This window comes from Indicator indicator, chromosome 29, assembly GCF_027791375.1.
Source record: "Indicator indicator isolate 239-I01 chromosome 29, UM_Iind_1.1, whole genome shotgun sequence".
In the NCBI taxonomy this organism is placed as follows: Eukaryota; Metazoa; Chordata; class Aves; order Piciformes; family Indicatoridae; genus Indicator; species Indicator indicator.
In genome coordinates this window covers 4,943,604-4,971,088 of record NC_072038.1, presented here as the reverse complement: position 1 = coordinate 4,971,088, position 27,485 = coordinate 4,943,604, and the positions used below count along the sequence as shown (strand labels likewise).

At 48.6% G+C, this 27,485-nt stretch overlaps 3 protein-coding genes across 8 annotated transcripts; 2 read left to right on the top strand and 1 right to left on the bottom strand.

Moving 5' to 3' along the window:
* The first annotated feature begins 3,725 nt into the window (after nucleotides 1-3,725).
* On the top strand, nucleotides 3,726-6,194 carry SRSF2 (serine and arginine rich splicing factor 2). Of its 3 annotated transcripts, none has more exons than XM_054393706.1 (3): nucleotides 3,726-4,364; nucleotides 4,730-5,040; nucleotides 6,157-6,194. In XM_054393706.1, the coding sequence occupies exons 1-2, from the start codon at nucleotides 4,003-4,005 to the stop codon at nucleotides 5,031-5,033; spliced, it is 666 nt and encodes a 221-aa protein (XP_054249681.1). In that variant the 5' UTR covers nucleotides 3,726-4,002; the 3' UTR covers nucleotides 5,034-5,040; nucleotides 6,157-6,194. The 3 variants fall into 3 exon arrangements, with proteins under 3 accessions (XP_054249681.1, XP_054249680.1, XP_054249679.1); XM_054393705.1 differs by lacking the exon at nucleotides 6,157-6,194 and adding an exon at nucleotides 5,401-5,438; XM_054393704.1 differs by lacking the exon at nucleotides 6,157-6,194 and having other exon boundaries at nucleotides 4,730-5,043.
* Nucleotides 6,195-8,129: 1,935 nt separating this feature from the next.
* On the bottom strand, nucleotides 8,130-9,451 carry METTL23 (methyltransferase like 23). Its single transcript, XM_054393707.1, has 4 exons — nucleotides 9,342-9,451; nucleotides 9,009-9,246; nucleotides 8,619-8,703; nucleotides 8,130-8,315 (listed from the first exon to the last, which is right to left on the bottom strand). Exons 1-4 carry the CDS (start codon nucleotides 9,423-9,425, stop codon nucleotides 8,147-8,149), a joined length of 576 nt encoding a protein of 191 aa, XP_054249682.1. The 5' UTR covers nucleotides 9,426-9,451; the 3' UTR covers nucleotides 8,130-8,146.
* A 788-nt stretch (nucleotides 9,452-10,239) lies between these two features.
* JMJD6 (jumonji domain containing 6, arginine demethylase and lysine hydroxylase) lies at nucleotides 10,240-23,131 on the top strand. Of its 4 annotated transcripts, none has more exons than XR_008489383.1 (8): nucleotides 10,240-10,435; nucleotides 11,277-11,665; nucleotides 14,654-14,940; nucleotides 16,212-16,347; nucleotides 16,459-16,597; nucleotides 17,243-17,370; nucleotides 19,563-19,996; nucleotides 20,607-23,131. XR_008489383.1 is itself a non-coding variant. In XM_054393694.1 (7 exons), exons 1-7 carry the CDS (start codon nucleotides 10,307-10,309, stop codon nucleotides 19,609-19,611), a joined length of 1,257 nt encoding a protein of 418 aa, XP_054249669.1. In that variant the 5' UTR covers nucleotides 10,240-10,306; the 3' UTR covers nucleotides 19,612-23,131. The 4 variants fall into 4 exon arrangements, 2 of the variants coding, with proteins under 2 accessions (XP_054249669.1, XP_054249670.1); XR_008489384.1 differs by lacking the exon at nucleotides 20,607-23,131 and having other exon boundaries at nucleotides 19,563-19,691; nucleotides 19,832-19,845; XM_054393694.1 differs by having other exon boundaries at nucleotides 19,563-23,131.
* Nucleotides 23,132-27,485: the final 4,354 nt, after the last annotated feature.

Sequence of the window (27,485 nt, the reverse complement as noted above, 5' to 3'; positions counted from 1 at the left end):
TATGTGTTTTGTTTTGTTTTTTTTTCTTCCCAAGTCCTCACTTTGGTCTGGAAAAAAACCCCTTGGTTTTCTTTTACTTTCTTTTTCTTAATCCCTGTTAAGAAAAACAAACAAAAAGAATCAAACAAACCAACCCCCAAAAAGACAAACAAAACAAGAAAAAAAAGGCAAAACACAATGGTAAGATCTATACGCCCATTAGCAATCCAATGAATTATAGAGACCTTTTCAGTATTTTCTTTTTGTATCCAATGGTCATTTATTTTGCTTTCAGTCTTTGCAGTCAGGATTTGAAGTTGCCCCTTCAAAGGGTAACACACACACACAAAATAAAAAAACCTCACAAGCACAAATCGATAAACCCCCCAAAACAGACCCCAAAAAGCAAGCTTCCAAAACGATTACTTAGAGGTACTTAGCAGCAGCTAACTAATCAAGTAATCTGTTCACTCTCTTAGCAAATGTAGAGCAAAATCAGTAAATTGGGGGGCATAAAAAAAAAAAGAAGAAAAATAGAAAGGTGTGGTACAGAAGGTAAAGTTCATGAAGCTCAAGAATCTCTTTACCTTTTCCCATGAAGCTAACAGAGCAGGCTGCAGCGTGTTACTTCTTCATGATATCATTTTCCCTCCAAACAAAGCAGTTTCGAGCTAGTTAAACAGATGAGTTCCTTGCCATTGCTCTAAATCAGAATTCTGGCCCACTGCCTTTCAATCACCTGACGAGGGAAAGATGAGACACAGCTACACACGAACCGTTTCCATGCATGTTGGACAGGAAATAAGGAACATTTCACAACCTGCATCAGCTGACCCAGCCCCGGCAGCCCTTGGGCACTATGGGAAATGCAGTTTTCAGGAAACCCTCTTTTGCTTCTGAAAAAGGTGGAAATCGTAGAATCACAGAGTGATTTGAGTTGAAAGGGACGTTTAAAGGTCATCTAGTCAATCCCACTGCAATCAGCAGGGATATCTTCAACTAGATCAGGTTGCTGGGAGACCCAAACAACCTGACATGGAATGTTTCTAGGGATCTCCTAATCCTCACAAGATTTATACTAGTTTGTAAGAAGTATTATCTCTACCCACAAAATAATCCCCAGCAAGATTAAAAAAAAAAAAAAAAACCACAACACCAAAGACAGTCATCTAAAAAAGCTGCCTAATTTCCTGAATTCAAACATACAACTAGTAATTCAAGAGGAAAATGATTCCTACCTTGGAGAAACCACATAGCTCAGTGCCACCAGCACACAAGCTCTGCACAGTGCTTCTGGCTTCCATTGCCATCAGGGATTCAGGAGAGGACTCTTCATAATCTTTCACTGCTTTGTCTCAGGGAGCACCATTAATTTTTAGCAATTGCATAGCCTTAAGATTTTACTTGGCAGCATTTTTAACCAATACATTTAAGATAATTTAATCTTTAAATTCACAGAATCATAGAATGGTTTGGGTTGGAGGGGACCTCCAAAGGTCATTCAGTCCAACCCCCTCCTGCAGTCAGCAGGAGTGTCCTCAACTAGATCAGGCTGCCCAGAGCCCTGTTGAGCTTCACCTTGAATGTCTCCAGGGATGGGGCCTCAAGATCTCTTGTTAGAACTGAGAGGATCTGAAAGAGCACGCTGAAAGAGGATCACATGTGGACTGAACAGCTGCTTTTTATTCCTGCTATCTTCTCTCTGTTCTGTTGGGCCTCCAAACCAGGACTGGAGCATTCAGCTAAACCAGCTCCAACTAACTGCTGGCCAAAGAGGAAGGGAAGGAAATCCAGGACTGACCTGTAATTACACAGATCACTAGATTTTACCTCTTCTATTGCAGTAAAGGACATAAATAAACTCCACATCCCAGCTATCGTTACAATTTAATGCTCTTTTTAATACCCAAGTTATATTTTCTAAAATTTGACTTTTTGTTCAAAACTGTTGATTTTATTACATGTGGAAGAAAGTCAATATGAATATTCAGAGGCTGCTTTACAAAGAACCAGTTGGAATATGAAGGTGGGTTGTTTTTAACATGAGCTAAGGTCTTTTTTTATCCTATGAATTTATAGCAATAGCTTTTCTAAATCCTCTAGGCAGTGCCCCACTCATGCCTTTGTCCCCTTGTGCAGGATAAGCCTTCACCTAGCTACAGGGCAACAGGACTGGTGTGTTGGACTGATTCCTTTGGCAACAGAAGCAGCTGGTATCTAAGTGAGTTAAACTAGTGAGGGACACAGGAATCTCTCTTTGACATTTTAGGGAACTTACTGTAAAAGTAAAACTAGAGAAAGGGTTTCAGCAGATTAATTAGAATTGTTCTAATCAAAATTCTCTGGGAGAAAAAAAAAACAAGAAACAATATAGCATGAAGCAGTACAAAATGTGCAGTACTCGTTTGACTTCTTAATGCTTTTGTGGCAGGAAACAAACTGTTGCTTCTGGGTTTGTATTCCTGTCACTGCTTATTTTTATACTTCTTCAGTGCAAAAAACATTAAACAATTGGAGTAAGAATAAGGATTTAATTTCTAATACTGAATTTACTTTCTCATTTTGATATTGTTACAGTAAACAAATCAGCAGGTAACTGCCTCTTAGGTTTTGGTTCTTCACATGGCACTGGGAAACAGATGGATAAAAACGTTCATCATTTTAAGCCGAGTTCATGCTTAAATCTTGGGCAATTTACTGTGCCTGAAGTGACACAGCAACAACTTCTCATTTGAGGAAGCAGCTTTCACCTAATTCCCTCGACAAAACTCAGGGAATCTACTTGTCATCGCTGTGCTTATCTTCTCCCCTGCTTCATTTTTACCACGCATGCTGCCAAAGCACGAACTTGCAGGGAGCGCTGTGTGTAAAGGAGGATTTCTGACGTTTCCCAGGTCTCACTCTACCAGCGAAGCCAATGGAGATCACCTCACAGCAGTGTGCGGCCTGAGGGCTACCTACACGGCTTTGCACCCCACCACAGCACGTATCCATCGCGCCACGGACCGAGGCAGCTTCACCAGGCAGCGCTAACGGCAGGAGAGAAAGGAGAGCCTGCAAATAGGCCCGCACCGGCCCGCGTGGTCCCCTCACAGTGGTGACCGGAGCACACACCCGGCTGCAGTGGGAGCAAGCAGGGCACAGAATTCCCACAGTAGCTGCCAGGGTAGAAACGCCCTCAGGGTAGCCTGAGCCTCCCCTCAGAGAGCGCTCCCTTCCGCGGCCGCCATTTTACACCGTCACCTCCCTGCCCGCGCGGGAGAGGACTCTCTTCGCTAACGGTCTTATGGGTTTGGTTTATTTATTGGGTTTTTTTTTTTATTTATTTTCCGTGTGGCGGGGTCTTCCCACCCCTCTTCCCCGTAGAAGAACCAAGCCGCGCCTTATTTCCGTTTTTTCACCGTTTTCTGCACACATTGTTCAAAATTTCCCCGCCTCCGCCGAGTCCTTCCAGGTCACGGCGGAGCCGCCTTGACGGTCATTTTCAATAGCAAGCGATTTATTCATTTAGATTATTATTTTCCGGCTTTCCTCCAAAGCTACTTCTAGGATCCGCGGCCGCTAAGGAGAAAAAAAAAATACAAAAAGAAAACACCAGAACAAGACGGCGCCGGTCTCGGGGAGAAGGCTGCAGGGCGCGGGGCGGAGCTTTCACTTCCGGGTCGCCGTCGGCCATTTTGTGGCGTTAAGTAGGCGCGCGCGGGCGGCGCCCCGCTCATTTCCTCGCAGCGGCGGGCAGGGCTGGCTTCTGCTGGCGCTTCGGCTCCGCTCTGGCCTTAGCCCCCTTTCCTCCCCGGCCCTAGAGGTGGGTGCCTACTCATCTCTTTCTACTGAGGACCCCGCGGCGCTTCCTTATGCCCTGTAGCTCTCCTCCTTTCTGGACTTTCTTGGGCCGCCGCTCCGGCGCTCCCCCTCCGGTGTGAGGCGCTTCCCACTTGGGGCCGCGCCGTCTCTCACCTCGTTCTCCTTCCTTTGGGCTTATTCTCTTTAGCCGCCGCTGCCCCTCGGGGGCTCTTGCCCGCCATGAGTTACGGGCGCCCTCCGCCAGACGTGGAGGGCATGACGTCCCTCAAGGTGGACAACCTGACCTACCGTACGTCCCCGGACACGCTCCGGAGAGTCTTCGAGAAGTACGGGCGCGTAGGCGACGTCTACATCCCCCGGGACCGCTACACCAAGGAGAGCCGTGGTTTCGCTTTCGTCCGTTTCCACGACAAACGCGATGCCGAGGACGCAATGGACGCCATGGACGGGGCCGTGCTGGATGGCCGTGAGCTCCGTGTGCAGATGGCCCGCTACGGCCGCCCGCCCGACTCGCACCACAGCCGGCGTGGGCCGCCGCCTCGTCGCTACGGGAGCAGCGGCTACGGTCGCCGCAGCCGCAGGTGAGCTCCTGGACGGGGGCACGGGGGGAGCTTCAGTCGCGAGGCGGAGAGACGGGGTTTAGGCGTGCGCCCGTCCGGGGGTGGCCGCATGGTTTCGTTTCCTTTTCTGAGCGAGTTTCGTGTCGGGGTTGGGAGAAAGGAGTTGCGGTTTAGTAGCGAAGACACGTGGAGTGCCCTCGGCGCGCCAGGGTTGCTCGCACTGTAGTAGTTTTAGCCCCCGGCCACTCACTCTGAACAATGGCGCCCTCTCAACACTTATTTTCGTGCCCACGTGGGTCCCATTCCGCCCTCCCTGTCCCGAAGTAGTCGCTGAACCCGTGTTCAACTTGTAACGCGCTTTCCTTTTGCTTTTTGTTGTGTTTTAGCCCGAGAAGACGCCGTCGCAGCCGATCCAGAAGCAGGAGCCGCTCTAGATCCCGCAGTCGGTCCCGCTACAGTCGATCTAAATCCCGTTCTCGCACACGCTCTCGGTCTCGCTCCACCTCGAAGTCCAGGTCTGCCAGGAGATCCAAGTCAAAGTCTTCGTCTGTCTCCAGATCGCGGTCCAGGTCAAGATCCCGATCCAGATCTAGAAGCCCTCCCCCTGCCTCAAAGAGGGAATCCAACTCTAGATCCCGATCTAAGAGCCCTCCCAAGTCTCCGGAAGAAGAAGGAGCTGTGTCTTCTTAGGCTCATGGTAATGTACCTCGGGATCAGCACATGGTGCATGTTACTTTATTGTAGCACTTAGCCGGGGTGTTGGGTAGTTCTTAGACTATTAAAAGCTTGAACCAAGTGAATCCTAACGGGGCACATTGTTAGTTACTTTGGCTTTTTTTTTCTTGAGCAGTGCTTTTTTTGGTTACTGATTTAGGGAAATTAATACCGAAGGGCTTTCTACAGAGAACCTTTTTATTTTTTTTACAGAGCAAATGTTTTATTGAGAGATTAATGGCTTGGTTTTAATAAAAAAAAATATTGTATGAGACGCAACCTATGATGAAAAATGACTATTTCTTACTGTATTTATCCAACATCTGCATTTTCCCCTTTAAAGCTGCGGTCTCCTGTTTGCTAAAAGAATATTGGCCAGTATTGCAGATTTTAACTGATTTGGCTGATCCTCCAGGGACCAGTTTCTGTGGGCGTGTGTTGGAGCAGGTTTGTCTTTAAATGTTAAAGATACACTATCCTTTTGTAACGGAAGATCGGTTCAGTGGCCGTTATCTGACTGGAGGTAATAACTGTTCTAGCAAAGTGGCAAATTCCTTGCAACGAGAAAACCATGGAAACTAGTTTTTCCTCAGGTCGACATCTTGGAAGAGGCATCTTAAGGATACACCGGGTGGGGAAAGGATAGTGTGTCTTTAACCCTTCAAACTGTTTGGTCCTGTTTTTTTAAAAGGAAAGGGCCTGAGCTAGCTCTGAAGTTAGATAACTGTAGCAAACTTAGTTACTTTGTTTTGAATGCTAATTAGAATTTAGTTAAGTCTTGAAGAAGTGTTAGTTTTGTAACTTTTATAACTTTTTAATACTCCATTGTTGAACAGGCTGAATTGAAGTTAATGCTGGCTTGCTCTACAGCCTGATGCTTGTTCTTCTTTTATCTAAATACTTTTGACAGAAGCTTACATTTGGCCTCTGAAATAAAGCAACACGTGGGGGGAGGTGGAACACTATGGAAATTCCTAAAACTTGAACTAAATTAGGCAAAGCCAGTTGAAACACATCTAGCAGTATGCCTGAAGTCATCCACACAACCCCAGGAGAACAAGGTAGGAACCTGGCTGAATTTCTCTCTCTTCAAACCTAGATGCATCAGATAAATGAGAGCCCACATAAAGGACGCCTTTGGGGGGAAAAGATCGCTTGAGTCTTCAGTCCATTGGAGAGACCCCTGGCACGAGCAACCAGCCGATGAAAAGGTTATTTTGTAACATTTTGTCTAACTTTTTACTTGTTTAAGTTGCGCCTGAAGTGGCAGATTTTACATTTTATGTGCCATTTTGTTGCTGTTATTCAAATTTCTTGTAATTTAGTGAAGTGAACGACTACCGATTTCATTATTGGCTTGGATATTTGAGGTAAAACTTCATTTTTGTTTATATAGTGCTGACTTATTTGAAATTAAAAAACACCCTATGGTAACTTGCTGCCTCCAGTTTCATACTGAAGAAACGTGCAGCCATTCTAGCTAACTCTGTTCAAAAGTATTCTCAATTTTGTCTTGGTTCCTTAAAAATTCTGCAAAACTTTAATTTGAAACTTACTGTAAATGCTTTTTTTTAATTATTATTTTGAAAAGCTTTTGAATTCAAATAGTATCTTTCAAATTCAAATTAGTAGAAATCTTTTCAGGTGACAGTTGATATTTGAAAAAAGGATTGCTTTACCAGACTCAATTCTAATCTCTTCTCTTATGTATTTTTGTGCACTAGGCGCAGTTGTGTAGCAGTTGAGTAATGCTGGTTAGCTGTTAAGGTGGCGTGTTGCAGTGCAGAGTGCTTGGCTGTTTCCTGTTTTCTCCTGATTGCTCCTGTGTAACGATGCCTTGTCGTGCAGAAACAAATGGCTGTCCAGTTAATTAAAATGCCTGACAACTGCACTTCCAGTCACCCGGGCCTTGCGTAAAAATAATGGAGCATACAGTGAGCACATCTAGCTGATGATATACACACCTTATTTTTTCCAGAATGGTAAAAACTTACCAACCTGCATATATGAACTTACATATGAGAAATTGTAATGTTAAGAAAGAAATGGTTCATTCCTTTGTAAGTACTTGATTGGTGTATCTTTTGCTTAAGACATTCTGTACTATACCCACTGTCTCTGTAGTTAATATTAAACATTTTTTTCTGTGTTAACTTTTCTCAACTTAATGTCTGAGTCAGCTTATTTTTAACTTGAAAAGATTTTTGCAATCATGCTGTCAATGTTTAACTTCTATATATGGTAACTGAATGCTTAGAAATCTTATCCACTGGGGTTGCTTTTCAATCAGTTTGGGCAAACTTAACAGGTATTGTAACTAACCCTAATGTTGTGTGGTGAGTGGTGGATGTTGACTGTGAACACAGAATCAGGCAGGTTGGTACAGAAGATATACACTGAGCAGTACTACTTATATTTGCTTTGTGCTTGCCCTGACTCAAGAGGCTGCTGCTCAAGGGGGGGCTGATCTTGGTGATGATTTTTCTTCTTGATTTGGGTACCAAACAAATTGTAACTTCATGTGTCAAGGATTATTGTAATGCCTTGTCAACTTTCATGCATGTATGTTAAATGGGAATGGAAACATCTGAATATTTGCAGTCTGGCTTGATTGAGGATTAAAAGTACTTTTCTACAAACTGAGGAGTTGGTATGTTCCAGAATTGGAGGGCTAGCAGCAGTCTGCACAGGCCTGTTTGAAAACAGTTGTAGGGGGGGTGGCTTTGGAATACGAATCTTTGGGAAGGAGCTTCAGTGCTGGGAAATGAATCTTAAGGGTATCTTACCTTGGAAGAGTGCAGTTTTCTTCAAAGCTATGTTGTGAATTTCAGTTCTGTATTTTGGATTGTCAGGCTGTTAAACTGCAGTGGGTTATATGATATGATGTAGTCTTTGAACTATTCTACAGTCTGTGGGGAGGAACACATTCTCCAAAGCCGGAGCTGAGCAAATGAGCAGCTTTATTCACATAGTGCATGTGGGTACTGCTGAGGGGAGGCACTTCCCACACAGAGAAGTGTGCTGTAAACAGAACTGTTCTGCAGGGAATATAGTGAAGCCTTGTATTGGAACCAATAAGGAGAATAAAGTCAAGTACCATCTGGTTGTGCTAGTGAGATGATCATCATTTCAATTGTGTGTCTTCCTGGTAGAGAGGAACTGGCCAAGTGTTCCTTGTCTGCACCGAAGGAGTTTAAGGGAATTGGGGTGCTTTTCAACTTCCACTTGCAGAGCAGATCTTCAATAGACCAGTCAGCACTGAGGGGAGAAATGGGAGAGTGTGAAAACATCAGTCTAGTCCCTAACTTGTGTGCAGTAGTTAAACAAGGGTGTCACCAAACTGAAATGCAATAACTCCCTGACTTGGCAACACGTCTAGTCAACTAAATTGGTGGTTGTTGGACTTTCTGGTCTGGCTGCTACCCCTAGGCTTTACTTGGTTAATACCAGCCTGATGCACAATCTCAGGTAGTGTGGTGGTTGGTGCCTGTGAGAAGGTAATACTTTAAGAAGTAAGAGGGGGAGACATGGATTAAAATTTGTCTTAAACACAGAGTTTACCTTCGCACTTGGTAAGTAGTCCAGAATTGAGCCTGTGGATTCTTCTCCAGTAAGAAGTAAATAGTTGTTATAATATCTTCAAAATCTGTGCAGTGTGGGGACATGAAGTGGACTTGGTTAGTCTCTGGATACTAGACACGGTTAAACATGCCTGGTTAGTTAATAAATACAAAACTGCATCTGTATGAGACTCCATTTTCTGTTCACCACACTCTAGTGGTACTTCTGTGACAGCTTAATGCTAGAATTGCCCCAAGTGTAACAAACATTGCAGCACAGTGTCACCATAACAGCTGAAACCTGATCTCTTGACAGTGTTCCAGTACTATTTGGATATTCAAGCCCTTGTAGTTTGTCACAAATTAAAGCTACCCCAAACTCTTTGCATACCTTTGGGGTCAAAAAAGACGTCAGATCCTAAAATAATGTCTACAGGTGGAAGAGCAAGCAGCTCTGGAGACAGCTGCCCCCAGGTGAGTCCTATGACAGGTACGTGGGGCAGGCGGTTCAGCAGGCAGCTCCTCCGGCAGTTCTGCAGGCACTGGGGCAGCTCCTCGCTGTCGGACAGGGTCACGTCAGCACCACACTTGGCTGCCAGCACCCCGGGGAGGCTCACTCCCGCACCGATCTGAAACCACAGCGTGATGATGGTGATGGAGGAGGGGACAGGCTAACCCTGCAGGTACGGATAGCGACGGTGTACAGGGGGGCTGTTGGTCCTACCTCCAGCACTCGCTTGCCGGGCAGACTTCCCCGGTGCGTCCAGAGGTACTGGGCCAGGACCACGGCGCAGGGCCACACGTACATGCCGTACTGCGAGTCCAGCACCTGAAACACACCGGGAGGGGCGCTGACGAGGCGGGCTCAGTCCCACTTGCTGCCTTTGTGCCGCGCCGGTCCCGCTTTCTCGGCCATCCACCCCCCGTTCTAAGGCGGTACCTCGGGGATGCGCAGTGCCAGCGCCGCCGGCCCGTCGGTGAAGCGGTACCGCCGTACGCAGCCCCGCTGCGGCTCTGCCATGTTCGCCCCAGCGCCGCCGGCCAATCGCGGGCGGCTACGTGTCGCACCAGGCCGCATGGACCAATCCGAGTCTTCTCCGGAGGTGGCGTCATGTGGAGCGCCGCGAGCGCTGATGGTGGCGGATGGGGGGCTTCTCCCCAGGGTGGCGATTAAATCGGGCCGCGCCTGTGCCCCAACGGGGCAGGATGGGGCTCCTTCCGCTGGGCTGGTGCCGTGAGGGGCACTGCTCTGTCCAGCACGAACCGGGTGGCACGCTGCCGGCTCGCCGCTGTCAGGGAAGCAGCAGACATGGAGCACGGGCTAGCCAAGGGAAGGGGAAACGCTGGGGCTCCCGGGGTGATCCCGCTGGCGAGTGGGCGAGGGGCAGCGCAGCCAAGAGCCCCTGATGTGCGCTCTCCCGGTCGCCCGCAACTCTCAACATGGCGGCCCGGCTGTGCCGCTTCCCCGTCTCAGCCAATCAGCGGCGGAGGGCGGGCGAGGCGTGGCGGAAGACGAGAGCGCAGCGAGCCAATGGGAGGGCGGCAGAGGCGGGCCCGCGGCGACAGCGGCGGCAAGGGGGGCGGGTGAAATTTCTCGAAGGTGCGGCCAGGCCGGGGTCGGGCGCGAAGTGGGGCCTGGGGCAGCAGTGAATAGTGACGGCCCCCAGCGCTGCCGCTAACGCTGCTGCCATGAATCACAAGAGTAAGAAGCGCATCCGTGAGGCGAAGCGCAGCGCCCGACCCGAGCTGAAGGACTCGCTGGACTGGACCCGCCACAACTACTGCGAGACCTTTCCCCTGAGCCCCGCTGCTTGCAAGGTGCGCCCCGGCCCCGCCTCGCCTGAGGGTTATGGCGGAGGATGAGGGAAACAAGATGGGCTGAGAAGCCCTGAAAGAAACGAGGGGGGATGGGGAATGGGGGTTGGAGGGGCCGCTGTGGGGGGCCTCAGTGGAATGGTAGAGGCTCAGGGGAATAGGGGTCAACAATTACTCCAACTGAAGGGTTGGAAGGGGGAATGGGGAGAGTGGTGAGGAGTGGGAGGCGTGATGAGAATGGGGAAGCTTTGAGCAGAATGGTGCAGGGAGGTCAGATGGGAGGCGGGGGCGGGGGGAAGAGCCATTTATTAAAACCGGAGCCGACTCAAAGCTGTTGCTACCTCAAAACTGGTGCCACCTCAAAGGTACCGAGGTCAGGCCTGAGAAGGGGGAGGTCAAGCAGTATCCGCAGCTTTTTCTCCTCCACGTGGCCAGTTGTGCTGGGAGGTCAGGGCCCCGTCAGAGTGGGTGGGCACCGTCAAGGCAGGAGCGCCCACGTAATTCCCAGGTGTTTTCCCCGGGGTCCTGGAGGCAGCGAGGGGGAGGAAATGCAGTAGGGAATTGGCAGCCAAAAGAGCAGGGACGGCCTCTTTGCCTGAGGAGTTTTCTCTGTTAGGGAGCAGTGCCAAACGGCTTTCAGCCTGCTGGTGTTGCTGATGGGTGCAAGAAGCCGGCAGGCGAAATAGGACTGCAGCCTCGGGGAGCTTAAAATAACATGTAGGCAGTCTGATAGCCTCGTGGTGTATGGAGTAAAGTAGGAGTGTGAGGCTCCTCCGTGCTTAGAAAGCGTGGTTCTAGGGTGTTAGTCTGTCCTAGCATCCGTTCTGTATTCTTGGCTCCCCAGGATAACGTGGAGAGGGCAGATGCACTCCAGTTAACAGTAGAGGAATTTGTTGAGCGTTATGAAAAACCTTACAAGCCTGTAGTCCTGCTGAACGCCCAGGTGGGTTGGTCTGCCCAAGAGAAGTGGACTCTGGAAAGGCTGAAACGCAAGTACAGGAACCAGAAGTTCAAATGTGGGGAGGACAATGACGGTTATTCTGTGAAGATGAAGATGAAATACTACATAGAGTATATGGAAACCACACGTGATGACAGCCCCCTCTACATCTTTGACAGCAGTTATGGAGAGCATCCCAAGCGCAGGAAACTCCTGGAGGACTACAAAGTACCCAAATTCTTCACTGATGACCTGTTTCAGTATGCAGGGGAGAAACGAAGGCCACCTTACAGGTACAGTGCAGTGACAGGAAGGTCCAAGTAGGTATTTTCCATCTCATAAGCTATTCCCAACCAGGTATGATTATCCTGTGTAAAACAAAGTGATGGCTTTATATCTGGGGACATGGTCTAGAGGTTATGGAGGTGTTGGGTAGAAGGTTGGACTTGATCTCTTTTCCAGCCGTGGTGATTTTTATGAGCTGCTCTTTCAAAATGAACACATGTAAACCAGAGGGAGGGAAGGGCAGATTGTCTAATTGTCTGTCACAATTTCTGGTTCTGCCAGCGGTGTTGTGACAGGTTTTGGTGGTGGTTATTATTGTCATTATTTTAATTTACCTCACTTCTTAAGATTAAAAGAAAAAAGCATGGTTACTGAAAGTTATGAAGGTTGATTTCTTGCCATCTATGTCTTCTGATTTCCAAATTTTAAATGCCTCAGGACTAGCTCCTGGGTTTTGCACTAGTGCCTTATGTACAGTGTGGAATTTTGTTTAATTATGAGTCAGTCTTTTTAAGATAAAGATGTTAAACTAGATTTAATGTGAAATGTTGGAGGCTAGTTAGCTCGCCTTCAGATGATTGTGAGAGAGAACAATATTTCACTTCAAAATAGTCTTTTCAACTATTTTTTTTTTTTTGCATTTGGTTGAAAAAGGGTTGAAATGACACTTCCTGAAATGTATTTAGGCTGTTAGAAACAAAAGTGATGCCTCTCTGTGTTAGTGTAATGCTTCATAGCAAAATGAGCTTAAGATGAACCCTGCCAAGTAATTACAGGCTTGACAGCCACATGATGATTGTCAGAGAAGGCTTTGCCCTTTGAGTGACATGAGGTTGTGGTGTGGGATTTTTAATTGCTTGGTATTTTTTAAATAGAGTAGAACAAGTGGTGAATAATGGTGCTCTGCAGGCTCTCATGTCTCTGTAGTCCAGTTGTACTTTTGCAGGAGTGAAACATGCAACTAATTCTGTTTGAGATACCTGAAGTGGGTGTTTTTACAGTAACAGACTGTTTCTCTAACTCACTTTGAAGAGGAACACACAACTCTCTGATCAAACATAAAAGCACACCAGGTGTTGTCTCCAGTAGAAATGGACTACACTTAAAGAACTGGGAATCATTTGGCCCACTTATAGGTGAAGTAGATAAAGTGGTCATTGATGGCTCTTTGCCCCACACCCTCCCTTCCTACAGGCACATGCTGAACTCTGTGCTTGTGATCTTGATATTCACAATTCTTGTCCTTTGTTCTGGAAAATGCGAGTTTGTTTGAGGCTGTTACCATTTTTTGAGAGATGAGTGATGCAAGGGGGCACATCCATGCCTCCTGCACTTAGGGGTTTCATCTGGTTACAGGGACAGATGAAGGAGTATCCAGCAGTTTGAGAGCATAATTAAAAATCCAACAGGAAGTGAATTTTCTAATGCTATAATGAGGATGTGAACTGCACAGGCTGACCTCCGGATTGAGAGGTGTGCTGAGGTGTAGAGATCTAGAGCACCTCCATTGGAGTTGTTCCTCTTTAAGAGAAAGGCAGGGATTTTTGGAAGCAGCTATTTTACTGAAGCAGCTATTTTAGTTGTGGGGGGAAGGTGGTGTTTGTATTCTTTTTGCTGGTAAATTGAAGTTCCTGGTTGTGAAGTTTTTAGCAATAAATGTGATGTCTTGTGGCAAACTGGGTTATGTTCACTGTAAATCAAACACCTGGAGGAAGATGCTGGTGAATGAGTGTTGCTAAAAGGGGTTTCAAACCTGCCAGCTTAGTTTCAGGTTGCAATCAGGAAAATGGCATTGAGCAGTACCAGATGGATCTTTCTGTGTTTAATTTCTTTTGATTTCCTTGTGGAAGCTTTGACTGTTCTGTTTGTAGTTTAATTAGCTCTCCAAGGCTAATGTGAATCCAAAGAGTGAAATTACAATAGAAGTGGCAAACAGCTGCTAATTCATGTTTTTATGGCTGCTTTGTGAAGCAGGAAGAGCTCAGCTTGACAAACTCATGCTCCTGCAATTTGTGTTAGCAAAGGATACTTGAAAACCAGTTTAATTTACACCTGTGCTGGAAAGGGGAGCTGGAGAGCTTGCTGACTTGTGGTATTTTCTGAGCCTCTTGCTGGGTATCACCTGCCTGTCAGCACAGGATGGAGGGTGTTTGTACCCTCCCTGTGCTCATTAAGCAATTATTGCCATGTTGCTGACTTGTGGTATTTTCTGAACCTCTTGCTTGAGCATCACCTGCCTGTCAGCACACCATGGGGGGTGTTTGTCCCCTCTCTGTGCCCATTAAACAGTCATTGCCATATTTGTTCTCTTGATACTAAGTCACCTCACTCATGCTGCTGTGTCTGGTAGGGCAGAGCTCACTCTCCCAGTTGAAGGTGCTGCTGCTGGTAAAGGTGTATAGTTGACAAAGTTCTCCATGGGGAGAAACAAAACCATGTAAATGGGGAATGAGAACATGCACACCAAATCCTGAATGGCCACTGGAGAATGAGCTCCATCTAGTTAAATGTTGTCAGTGAACAGAAGGCATAAAGGGAGGCCAGGGTTGCATAACTTTCTTCCTTACTTCTGTTGCCTTTTGTTTCTTCCTCGTTGTTCTGCATCTCTGGATCCATTTGAGTAGCAAAATCTGGAAAAATGTAGGATTGGGAGAATTCCCCTGCACAGTAAGAAACCTAAGAGGAGTTGCTGTGACTTAATCTCATTCATCAACCTTGAAATCATTAGACACTTCATTGGACAGCTGTTTCAAACAATGCAGCTGTGGCATATAAACAGCCATTTTCACTTTCTTGTCCCAGAGTTGTTCCTGGCCCAATTCATGTGGATTTTTAGGTTAAACCCATGTTGTGCCTTCCCTGTAGCATGAGCCTCATGATCTCAAGAAGGTAAAGGAAGGAACTGTAACTACCTTGATTTCTAACTGTATGTGCAATTAACAGAAGGTAGCTATGTGCTTGCTCTGTGACTAAAGGATATTTTCCTCCCCATGCAGATGGTTTGTGATGGGCCCACCTCGCTCTGGAACAGGAATCCACATTGATCCCTTGGGAACCAGTGCATGGAATGCCTTAGTCCAAGGACATAAGCGTTGGTGCCTGTTCCCTACCAGCACTCCCAGAGAGCTGATCAAAGTGACACGAGAAGAGGGAGGGAACCAGCAGGATGAGGCCATCACCTGGTTCAATGTCATCTACCCCAGGACACAGCTCCCCACTTGGCCCCCAGAATTCAAACCCCTGGAAATCCTGCAGAAACCAGGAGAGACAGTCTTTGTGCCAGGTATGTACCCATCTGTCCAGTCAGGAATTGAGAGGGAGAAAAGCAGCTTTTTAACATCTGTGTGCAGCAGAGGTGAAGAGGTTCTTTCCACTCCCTTATGTGGCCCATCTCTTGGAAACAGAACTACTCTGAGCTGTGTAAGGCAAGACATATTTTGAGACCATTCAGTCATTTAGAGAGTGTCCTGAGACACATGGCCTGTAGCATAGGATTGCAGGTGGTATAGATGACAAAACAAACAGGACTCATGATCCAGAACTAAGCTGCAGTAATAGGAAACTGTAAAGAACTGAAATGCTAGAGGTGTTTGAGTACAGGTAACTCCTAGAGAAAACTGGTTTGAGTTTCTATACACTGTAGCAAATTCATGGCTGAATTGTGTCCCCTGGGTAGTCTGACTGCAGGGGAGTTTTTCTTAGCTGAGGGAAAACAGCTGCTTACAGGCACTGACACCTTCCACCCACCTCGCTGCTCCATCTTGCATTTGAAATCAAAAGCTAAAGCAAGCTCTGGTGAAGATGCTGTTCCCTTGGAGTGGCTCATACTTTGTGCCTGTTATAACTGGAAGGTGGAGTGGCTAGTGGGTAAAGCAGGTGAGTTCAGGGCCAAGCTCTAACCCCTGATCCTGCATCATTTTTGTGCAGCATGGCCCATGTTGTCCTCGTTGCCTTTCTCTGCCACACTGCTGACTTCATGTTTGAAGAGTGCCTCGTGATCGTCTTGGCACTTCTTGGTGACTCCTCAGTGTACCTTCTGTTAAGATTTGGTAGCTGTCAAGTTCCATTAAACTGTTTCCTTAGACTTTATATGAGGTTCTAAGTGGGTTGCAAGAGCAGCACTGTCTATTTTTATCCTGTGTGGGGAAGCAGTTTTGTGTCTATTTTTAAATGAAAGGTTAGTCTGTAGTCATAAGAACCTTACAAAATCAGCATGGAGAGTGCTCTCCAGCTTAACAGAGAAGGTCTCTGTGCTGTCTGGGCTCCAATGACTCCTGCTGTTAAGGAAGCTGTCAGCAGCCAGTGCTGTGCTGTCAGGTCAGATCTCCAGTGCTGTTTGTGAGCTGAGTAACATGGTCAGGGCATTGAGAAGCTGTAAAGCATTAGAGAGAAAGCAGAGATGAGGCTGAGGGAAGATGGCATGGTGGCAAACTCACCTGGGTTTGGGGAATAAGCTGAGATTTCCACCTCTGGTAAGGGAGAAGTGTTCCTGGCTGTTCTTGATTTTGCTCCCTGCCACGCAGCCAGAAATGGTCATTGGTGTTGTATTTGTAGGTGGCTGGTGGCACGTAGTTCTCAATCTTGACACAACCATTGCCATCACACAAAACTTTGCCAGCTGTACCAACTTCCCTGTGGTGTGGCACAAGACAGTAAGAGGGAGACCCAAGCTGTCAAGGAAATGGTACAGGTAAGAGGCTTAGTAGCTTTCTTTCCATCTTCTCTATTTAAAACTCAAAACCACCCTGTTTGTTTTACATGTTGCTGTTCAAAGGCTAACTCTGACATTTCAACTATTTAGGATCCTAAAGCAGGAACACCCTGACTTGGCAGCCTTGGCTGATTCAGTTGACCTGCAGGAATCCACTGGTATTGCTTCTGATAGTTCCAGTGACTCCTCCAGCTCCTCGAGTTCCAGCTCCTCAGACTCTGATTCAGAGGTAATGCCTTTTGCTCCAGCACTTGATCCATGTCCTGCAGTTAGATGGGTTTCTCCATACCTCATCATGTGGACTTGGCCATGCTGGGTCAACAGCTGGACTCAATAATCTTAAAGGTCCTTTCCAACCTAAACTATTCCATGACATGAATAGAAAGAACTAAACCAGATCTAAGTGGTGGAGGAGCCTGTGGTCTTAGGTTCTGTTTGCTGCAGCCTCTTTGTGCTACTCAATGAGTTTGGTTGGCTTGGTCTGTGTTTATTTTCTGTAGGAATGTGTCACTCCTTTAGCTAAACCCTGCCTGTGTCAAGATCTGCAAAACGAATGTTTGAAAAACAGGGAGGGGGGAGAGAGAATGTCAGTTACAAGAAGGGATTTTTCTAGGCACCTAACTCTGCTCTTGGAAAACTGGGTCCTTCTAGGAACCAAAAGGATCTGTTGTCTTGCCCCAGGCCAGCTTGGTCACTGATGATCTCTAAGAACATACCCATCCTGGTTCTCAAACGCTTCGTTTGAGGTTTCTTTCATGTGTCTGAGCTACAATAGCACATTGCCTGATTGCTCAGAGTTGCTGAGGCAGCTCTTGTGGTGACACATTGTGTGCTCAGTTTCTCTGAATTGTCATCTCACCTCTTCATGCTTCAGTGTGACTCTGGCTCGGAGACAGAGGGGATGATGCACCGCAGGAAAAAGAGGAGAACGTGCAGCATGATGGGCAACGGAGATACGACTTCCCAGGACGACTGCGTCAGCAAAGAGCGCAGCTCCTCCAGGTGACCTGATGGCAGCTCTTGTTCTTACACAAGCAAAAAGCCAATAGGAGGCAGAGCTGGCAGACCCCCTCAGACAGGGTGATTCCTCAGGACAGAGGATGGAGAGCAAAAAGGGTTCCTGACAGAGTGTAAAGGAGTTGGCCGGTACCTTCCCTCCATGAATTATTTTAATTGCTTCAAAGTGAAAGCTAAGATTCTTGAGAGGATATATATTTTAATGATTTTTTTTTAATTGCTATTTAATAAACAATTTTATTACTTTTTCCTAGTTGTCTCTTTTAATAGAGAAAATATTTTTCTTATCTGGATGTTTTAACTGTGCTCTTCAGAGAGCACGAATGCATAATAAATACTTAAAGGTGAGGAATGGTCAACAAGACTCAAGTTTCAATGACTTGTCCAAACAGAAAACCCTCAAGTAGTTATACAGTTTCTCTTAATGTTGCCTGAATTACTTCAGTTTGGCCCACTGTTTGAACTGTTCAAGGCAGAATTCATCCCAAATCCTACATGTATGTATTTAGCTATTAGAGAGCAAGTTTGGACTCAGTCTGGAGGGAGGGAACATTAATATTGCAGTCTGGAGGGAGGGAACATTAATATGGCAGAACCAAGAATAACTGTTGGTTAGGGAAGGAAGTTCTCTGAATTTGCCAGGTTTAAAACCAGTGAAACACTGAGAATATGCTGCAGGGAGGAACTTAAATTCCTGGTGAAATGAAGCATTTTTCTCATAGAGGCTTGCCAAAATTCTTAAGCCAGCTCCTTGCAGTTTGGTTAAGATGCTTCTGTATCTCTGCCTGCCTGCATTAGGCTGATGTCTGATTACCAAGCTGTTGGATGCTCCTGTGGTGACCTACTGTGTGCCCTGCTAAAGAACATGTGCAGTGGTAACTTACCCAAGGAAGTCCAACTTCTCAGTGTCATACCTGACTTCCCAGTGCATGGATGCTGTCTCTTTGCTCCTGGACATGTTGCCATTCTTGTGCTGTGATTTGTTGCTCTCCTGTTTTCCAGAGCTGCTCATTAACTGCATGCAACTGACTTGCAAGTACAGAGCATCCTTAAACACTTGGAGTGAACTGTGCTGACTGCTTAGTTGGCCCTGGAGGTTTTTAACACTTTATCCCAGGGTCCAATCCCGTTTCAGCACCCAGTGACTCAAGGCAGGGAGTGAGCAGCAGGAGATAACAAACCTTGATGCCAAACTTGTTTTAACCCCCACCAAAGCTGTAAGAATGCAGAGCACATGAGCAGATCTTTTCTCTTGAGACTCCTCTGCAGTTTTAAGTTTGCACTTCCACTTCTCAAATACCTTAGATACTAAAAATGAGCACAGTGCCTAGCACTTGCTCTCCAGATTTCACTGTTCTCCCTCCTGTGTGTTGATTAGAATGTGTCTTAGGAGGAGCAGCTGAGGGAACTGGGTTTGTCTAGTCTGGAGAAGAGGAGGCTGAAAAGTGACCTCATTGCTCTCTGCAGCTCCCTGAAAGGTTTGAGTGGGGTGGGGGTTGGTCTCTTTTTTTTCTTTCAGGTGATAAGATGGAGAGAAAATGGCCTGAAGTTGCATCAAGAAAGGTTTAGGTTGGATATTAGGAACAATTTCTTTACTAAAAGAGTGGTCAGGCGTTGGAACAGGCTGCCCAGGGAGGTGGTGGAGTCACTGTCCCTGGAGGTGTTCGAGAAATGTGTAGACATGACACTTTGGGCCATGGTTTAATGGCCATGGTGGACTTAGGTTGACAGTTGGACTTGATGATCTTGGAGGTCTTTTCTAACCAAAACCATTCTCTGGTTCTGTGTTGGAGGCTGGGTGGGCTTTTTGCTCTAGATGTGTGATGGATTGGGTGATAGAAACAGTTCCAAACACACAACCGAACCAAGCCTGTCCAATTCTGTAGGAAGAATGTGCATGCTATTAACCTCTGTGCTGTGATTTTATTTTTTTTTTTTTATTTCTGTCCTGATAGGAGGGGAAGTGCTGTAGTTGTTGACAGGCAGTTGTGCTTTTGTTTTTTTCGACAGGATTAGGGAATCTTGCGGAAGCCGCAGCTACCCCTGAGAGATACCAACACCCACCTAGAGGCAGCTGCCCATCCAAGCTCCATTAGCAGCCAGCCAGCTCTCTTCTACCCCCCTTCTGCTTCTATTTCTCATGGTCCTTAAGCTTTTGTCACTCTTCCTCCACCCAGACCATCTCCATTTTGTGCTGTCAGAGGCTGGCTCCTGGATGACCTCTAGGAGAAGGCCCCAACTCTACGTTCTCGTGCAATGCTTTGTCCCCTCCGCGCCCCCAGTGAGTGCACTAATGACCCAGCCAGGTATGGAACGGTTCACCTCGCTGGCAAGGAAGGTGATGGTCAGTTTTTAAAGAACTCTTTTTAAAACCAGCAGGTCAGTGCCCAAACCTGCCTTGCTTTTGACACTGTCATATGTTTACATGTTGTCCTGTACACTTGAGGAGAGGAACACCAGCCCCTTTTGGCCTGTCTGAACGTCCGGCGGACCTCCCACCACGGTTTCAGGAAAGGAAGGTGATACAAATGCTCCAGACACTGAAGCAGCTTCAGCAGAGGTGGCCACCAACCTGAAGCATCTTTTGTGGTCTTAATCTACACACATACAGGTGCAACACCTTAACCAGCAACGGTCCATTTGTTTTGCTCTGTCTGTCACCGTGCCTGGTGGCATCAAAGACGCACTAGCACCTTGCTATCGGTAGCTCAATGGAGCAGGAGGATCTTGGGAGTTTCTTATACAGCAAAAAACCTGTGGGGAACAAGTCAGTATTTGGCAGTAATTCCAAGCCTTTAGGTGCAGGTGTGATGCTTAGCATTAAGCAACACCTGAAGAGGTCTGACTCTTCCAGGATCACAAGGGGTGCTGGGTTTTAAACCAGCAGTGAGTGACAGGGCTGGGGGCTGGTGCAGGCCAGTGCAGTTCACATACCCTAGATAGCTTTTCCTTGAGGTTTCTTGTTCAGATGTCTCCCTAGAACTTGCAGTGCCAATTTTAAAGGATGGGGAGGGGGACATGTTTTTGTTTCCTGCTGTTTAAAGATGCAGTGTGTTGCTTAAGTCTGTGTAGGTGCTGTTTGTATTATGCCAGCTAAAGCTCTCATCCCCAAGGGATCTGTCGGAGCTGTTGGGTGTTTTAGCAGGGGCTTGTGCTGGTAGTGTGAGAGAAGAGGTGTGTCTGTGCTGCAAGGATATGATCCTCCTTTTCCATCTGAACAGCACAGCTGGACTGGGGTGCTGCCTTGGGTGCTCTCCTGAGATCTAGGAGTGGGTATTTGATCTCACTTCAGCTGTTCTCCTGTGGGAGAGGAAATTGGGAAGCAGAGCTGGTGAGTGTGTAGTAAACACGCAATAATGCCCACCACTAGGAGCAGGGTTCAAAAGCAGATTGGCAGCCTTAACCATGACTTCCTTGTGCTTGTTGGGTTTAATGGAAGCCAGAACGTTGCTTGTCTGGGTTTCTGATCTGTTTTTAAACTGATCTCTTCCTGTTACAACACTCTTTTTCTTCTTGGAGACCAGATCACATCCTGTTGTAGAAGGGAGTCCTAAATATATGTGAAATCAGAGTTTCTGAATCTTCTGTGCCAGTCCCCTTTTGTAGGAGCAGTTAAATGGTGGAAAAATGGTTTTGGTACAGTCCAGACTCTGAGCTCCTCGTGATGAGCAGCCATAAGTGAACACAGTTGCCCTGTAGACTGCTGCAGATTCTTCCATGGGATTACTGCATTTTAAAGCAACTTCTCAGACTCCTGGCATTCCTGGCCAAGGGTTGCCTTTTTCCTGGACTGCCTGGGAGCCAGCACAAGCTGTGTATCCCTTCAGAGCAGGCTGCAGCTGCTGCCTTGTGAAAGAATGTGAGGGCCTGGAGGGGTGAAGGCTCAGAAGTCTTGGCTCTGTTATGGTGAGAGGAGCCTTTGGAGAACTGTCCCCTGCCCTCTTTGGTGGCCTGACAGTTGAGGTGGCTTGTGCTGGCACTTGCAGTTGCATTTGGTGTGCAGAGTTCAGTTTTGCAACCTTAAAATCTGCTTAAAATGTTGGGGGAAGCCTGTGGTGGCTGTGTTGGGAAACCACACCTCTGTCACCAGCAGCACAGCAGAGCATTCCTCTGTGCCTGTGAGCTCTTGCACAGTGCAGAGTCAAACCATTCCAGATGAAGCCTGTGTTTGTTTGACAGCCCTCACAGGGAAGCAGCATGTGGGGAAGGGACTTGCAGGCCTGTGGTAGCAGCAGCACTGCACTGGCTTCTCCACAAGGCACGTTCAGATAGGAGACAAAGCTCTGCCTGTTCAGACTACCTGGGAATCAGGACTCCTGGGATCTCTGGTTCTTCCACTTGCAGGCTCTAGCCTCAGGCAAATTGGTGAGCTTCTGCCTTTGTGTTAGTAGGAGGAAAATACCTACCTCACAGGGGTGTTGTGAGGCTGAAGTGTAATTACTGTGTAAGATGCTTTGAAGTCACCCTCCCACAAAAAGTGTTCCAGACATCCTGAGCAACCTGAGACTTCCTGAAGCTGGTGTTGACTTTCTGTGGCAGAAAACCTGGAGGATGTTGTTCAGCATTCCTGGCCACGTGGTGTTCTGTGGTGGCCCTCCCTGCCAGAATTGCTGTGTGGTACATATGTAGCAAAACAAGGCTTTTTGTTTTCACCACAGTTTATCTCTTGGCATCTCATGCCCTGCTCTGAACAGGAGGGCCTGCTAGATCAGGGCCTTTTAAAAATAGGACTAGATTAAATTCTCTCTCTGATCAGGGAGTCAGCTCCACTGGCCTTACAGGAAGGGGGGAGCTGGTGCTTCCCAGGCCCTCCTTCCAGGCTGGGTGAATGAGGAATGAAGTTAAAAGCTGTTCTCCCCTTGTGCCTAGCTCCATGCTTGTGGCAGGCTGCCTGGGGAGCGTGGGGTTTGTGCTCTCACTTCTCCAAGCTTGTGCTTCTTGGGGCGTCCATGTCTCTCTTTTTCCAACCCCCACTGCTTTTGTGCACCCTAGAGCCCTGGATGTAGCAGGCTGTGCTCCAGCATCCAGACCCAGTGGCCCTTTGTTTCCCTGAGTCCCAAAGCAGCAGCAGTGCTCCACCTCAGCCCTGCCATGGTGCTTCCTGGGCTGCCCCATTTCCTGGGGACAAGCTGAGAGCTGCCTGCTGCCTTTGGGCTTTGCAAACCAGTGTCAGTGTCCTGCCTGGCCTGGAGAGGGTGGAGGGATTTGTGAGCTCTGGCCATGCTTCTGAGTCTGGTAGCCAAGTGCAGGCTTGTCTGCTCTGCCTGTTTAGGAGTAAACAAACCCCCAGCAGAGCTGTGGCTGTGGGCAGCAGGGGCTGATCTCAGCACCTGTTCTCTCTGCACAAGTGCTGTGGGAGCAGGTGTCATTGTGGCAGCCCTGGCAGACCTTCCTCCCTCCTCCAGCTTGGCTGTGCTGGCTCCAGTTTGTCTTCTCAGTTACATGAAGCCTCTCCAAGTGCTTAAAGGACTGCAACCTCTTTCATAATTAACCAAGCCCCTTCTCCTCCCTGAGTCCCCAGCCATGGCAGGGCAGGAAGCAAGGCTGTTGGCTGAGTCCAGTCTGAAATGCCTGTGGGCTCCTTGTCACAGGGAGGGTTTTGGCATCCCCCTTGCACAGGGGGGAAGGAAGGAGCTTACTGCTCCCTTTGACAGTCACACTGTCAGCTCCAGCCCTGCCACTGCCCTTAGCTGCTTTTGTCACCCCATCCAGCAGAGCTGGGATATTCTTTGTCTTGTTTGGATGATTGTGGTTTTGCTTTTTATTTTAAATAAAATCAATTATTTTGCATTATTCTCTCAGCTGGCTACTTTTTTTTTTTTTCATCATGACCTGGAGGAAAAAAAGAAACACCCTCCAGGTGGACACCTGCTTGCCAGAGCACTGCAGGATGCAAAATGGTGTTCAAGGGACAGCGGGGGGAGGGCTCTGGGGGTTCCTCAAGTTCTGTCTCACACGTGAGGTACTCTGGTGGGGTGTGTTTTGGAAGCTGCTCTGCTGTGGTGGCTCTGGGAGAAGGTTTGTGTCTGTTACCAGGCTGCAGTGTGTGCTTTTTGCCCCTGCCCTGTCCTCCATGGGCTGTCACAACAGCCTTCTGTTGTGTTTCCTTTGCCACCTCACACTGGTGAGAGTGTGGAGGCAGGTAGAGGTGTTTGTAAATGTGTGCAAAAGGAAGGAATTATTCCATGACCCTTCTGGTTTGGGAGATAGTGGCTCCCCAGCTGTATGTGATGCCTCTACCCCTTGTGTGTCCTCTCCTTCAACAGAAGGACCTGAAAGTGGGGAGCTGCCACCACAGCGAGCCTCTGTGCAGCCTCTTGGGAGGAGGAGCAGGAAGAGGGCAGTGCAGGAGCAGCACCTGGTCCAGCTGTGTCCCAGCTGTGCTAGTAGGGCTGGAGGAGGATTTCAGAATTGCTTTTCTGATGCAACACTGCCTTGTTTAGACCCAAAGATGGAACTGGACTTGGCTGCTACTCTCTGGGAGCTTCTGCTTCACCATCAGCTTCTATCAGCCTGCCTTCGAGGGTAAAGGCAATGGTACAACTGACTCAAAACTTTGAAGACTATGAACTGGGAGCCTGCCCTAGCTGAGGAATTAGACTGGAAAATGAGTTTGATGGCAGAGGAGCTGCAGTGGCTGAGGGCAGAGGCCTAGGTAGCAGGGGGTTAGTAATGGGAGCTCAGGGAGAAGGTAGAGAAAGAAGGGCTCCCAAGAGAGCTCTTTGGTAGGATCATCCTTTCAGCAGCAGCAAAGTACAACCAGCCTTGTCCTCATGCTGCCTCTGACCTCTTGGTGGGCTGAACTCTGCCTGTGGTGTTGAGTTTCCTGTGAATGGAAGCAGCTCTCTGAGCACCCAGCCAGGTGTGAAGTGCAAACAGCCAGCCAGAGATTGGTGACCTCCACACCTGGGTCAGTTGGAGAACAGGGCAAGGATGGTGACATTTCCTGGGATACCTTCTGGTTTCTGGTATTCAGGCAGAGAGGATTCTGCTGTTCTTGGCAAGGGTAAAGGGTGATGGTGACTGAGGGCATGACTGGGCTTTTAACTGGGGATGGAAAATGGGTTCTTGGAGGACCTGGGAACACAGAACCATCTGGTACAGGTGCTGTGTGCTTTGCTGAGCTCTGTAAGCCAGCAGCTGCCACTTTCCCCATCAGAAGCCAGCATGTATCTGCTCACCTGCCCTCGCAGGAGGCTGTAGACCCATCCTTGATTACAGCTGTGGGGGAGGAAGGAGCCCTGAGCCCCAGCTTGCTCTGGCTGGGAGGGCTGCAATATATGAGCAGAGGAGCTCAGAGCAGCCACTGCCCGCACGGCTGATGTGCTGTAGGAGAGGGAGGACTTGGACGTGGTGAATCGGGTCCTTTCTGTGCCTTCAGAAGGCTCTCCCAGCTGCTCAGCACGTTGTACTGGGGAGACGGGGCGCAGAGCCGACTCCTGGGGCCTGGGCTGCAGGGAGCCAGCCGAGCCCAGCCGCTCCTACCACACAGCGCCTTTATGGCATGGGATGCTTCCCACAGCAGTTGTCACCGCAGCTCTCCTGAATCCCCCTTTGTCGCTGAAGCTCCTCAGCTGTCACCCAGCCCTCCGCTCCCCCGCCGTGGTTCTGGAGCCGGGTCAAAGCCGCTGTTGTGCGGGGCCGGGGCTGTGCCGCCGCCCGCCGTTCGCTGCCGCAGCCCTGCAGAGCGCCGCTCCTGCCGCCAGAGGGCAGCGTGCTCATGCGCCTGCCCCACCGCAGGGCTGGCACCGCCTGGCCGGGCTGGGGCACCGGGGTGCGGGACCCCGGCAGGATTGTCCTCCGCAGCTCTCCTCTCCCGGAGATGGCGGGCAGGAGCTGGGCACAGAGCCCTGGCTGGCAGCTGGCCTGGTTGACCCATGGTGTGAATCCAGCACCTCCTGTCCCGGGGCGTGTAGCCACGCAGCTGGAGTTGGAGGCAATGGTCCGGCTGCTGGGTTCCAGTCCCCTCTCCTTAGTTTTGGAGAGACTCCATGACAACTATCCTTTGGGAGTCCAGTCCAGGAGGCTGTGACAGCAGCCAAGAGTTGCCACCAGTTTCCTTGGGACACCTGCTCTGCTGGACATCAGGTTCTCCCATCCACACTGGCAGTTCTGAGAGACAGCAGCATATGGCCCTGCATCAGCACAGGCTGGGGGATGAGTAGATGGAGAGCAGCCCTCTGGAGAAGGACTTGGGGGTGCTGGTGAGTGAAAAGCTGGACAGGAGCCAGCATTGTGCACTCCCATCCTAGATCCAACTGTGTCCTGGGCTGATCCCCAGCAGTGTGGGCAGCAGCTGGAGGGAGGGGATTCTGTCCCTCTGCTATGCTGTGCTGAGATCCTACCTGCAGTGCTGGGGCAGCTCTGGAGTCCTCAGCACAGGGGAGACATGGACCTGTTGGAGCAGGGCCAGAGGGGGCCACGACCATGATGTGAGGGCTGGAAGCTCTCTGCTGTGAGGCCAGGCTGAGAGAGTTGGGGTTGTTCAGCCTGGAGAAGGCTCCAGGGAGACCTTTTGGTGGCCTTTCAGTACTTAAAGGGGCTGATCAGAAAGATGGGGACAGACTTTGTAGCAGGGTCTGTTGTGACAGGACAAAGGGTGATGGTTTGAAATTAAAAGAGGGAGATTCAGACTAGATACAAGGAAGACATTTTTTACAGTGAGGTTGGTGGAACACTGTCCTAGGTTGCCCAGAGAGGTGGTAGTTGCCCCGTTCCTGGACCCATTGCAGGTCAGGTTGTTTGGGGATCTGAGCAACCTGTTTTAGTTGCAGATGTCTCTGCTGACTGCAGGGTTGGACTAGATGAGCTTGAAAGGTCCCTTCCAACCCAAGCTGTTCTCTGATTCTATGATTTTTATGAATGAGTTGATGGGAAAACCATACAGAGACCTTCTGTCCCTCCCTTGCTTCATCAGGATGAGTTTACTCCATCCAGCTGCCTCTGGAGAGCCATGGAAGGCACAAGTGGTTATCACAGGGGACCTGTTGGGCCTGCTTTCTGCAGATCATATGTCTGTACTCCAGACCCATTCCTCCCCCTTTGTGTTCATCTGGTGAAGCAGTCCTGGTTATCACATCCTTCATGCTTCTCCACCACTTCCTTTTACTGAGTCAAACTTTGGGAAGCTGGTGGTTTCACCAAGCTAAAGTGTGGGTTTGGCCAGGAAAGGAGAAGAAGGGACCAAATACACCTCAAAAACCAATGCTGAACCAAACAGTGCTGTGACACCAGCAATCTGTTGATGTTCTGGCTGAGCTCCAGAGCAGCTCTGATGGTGGGGCCCCAGGAAATGCAGGAGAAGGGGAGATAAGCACCACGGCTGGTGTTACTAAGAATACAGTTTTCTATACACTAATGATTGCTGCCTGATAGGATTACCAATAAAGACAAACCCCAGTGAGGATCATGGCTTCACTTCCTTCCTCCCACCCCGTGGCTTTAATCTCCTCTTTGTTCATGTTGGTTTTAGCCAGTCAATAAAACCCTTTGCTCCCAGAGATGCCTCCAAAGCCTTTTCCCTGGAAGAAACCTTGGGGATGGATTCCCGTGTTTGCTCCTCTTGCATGCAGCCAGGAGAAGGCTTCGTGCTGGTTTTACCCTGGCAGGAATAGCTTAGGCCTTCTAATTTCAGCCTGCTTTGTAAAAGGTTGGCTAATCCTCCCAGCAGTCTCAAGAGGCAGGAAATCCTTGGTGGCAGAGTCTGGAAGGACCTGACAACCCTTCAGCTGGTATCCTTGCCAGCTTGTGATGGCTTTTGGCCACATCCCTGTTTTTGAACCTCCTGTTTTTCAGATCCCTCAGCAGTGAGATGTTCAGGAGAAGGCTCTCGCAGCCCAGCACTTAACCTGGTGGGTGTGACACCAGTTTACGGCACAAATGTGCTACTGTTACGGGCCGCAGCTCCCGGGGAAGGCGGAGTGACGCTCTGGAGCCTGGCATGGATGTGCTGCCAGATGCTCCTCACTGAGAAGAGTGAGGACAGCCCTTCCCTGGCCCTGCCAGCTCTTCTGCTGCCCAGCCAAGGGTTAACAAGGTGTAAATGCTCATTAAGCAGGATGGGGAGGCCGGTGAGAGTCTCTGCAGCTCTCACCAGGCTG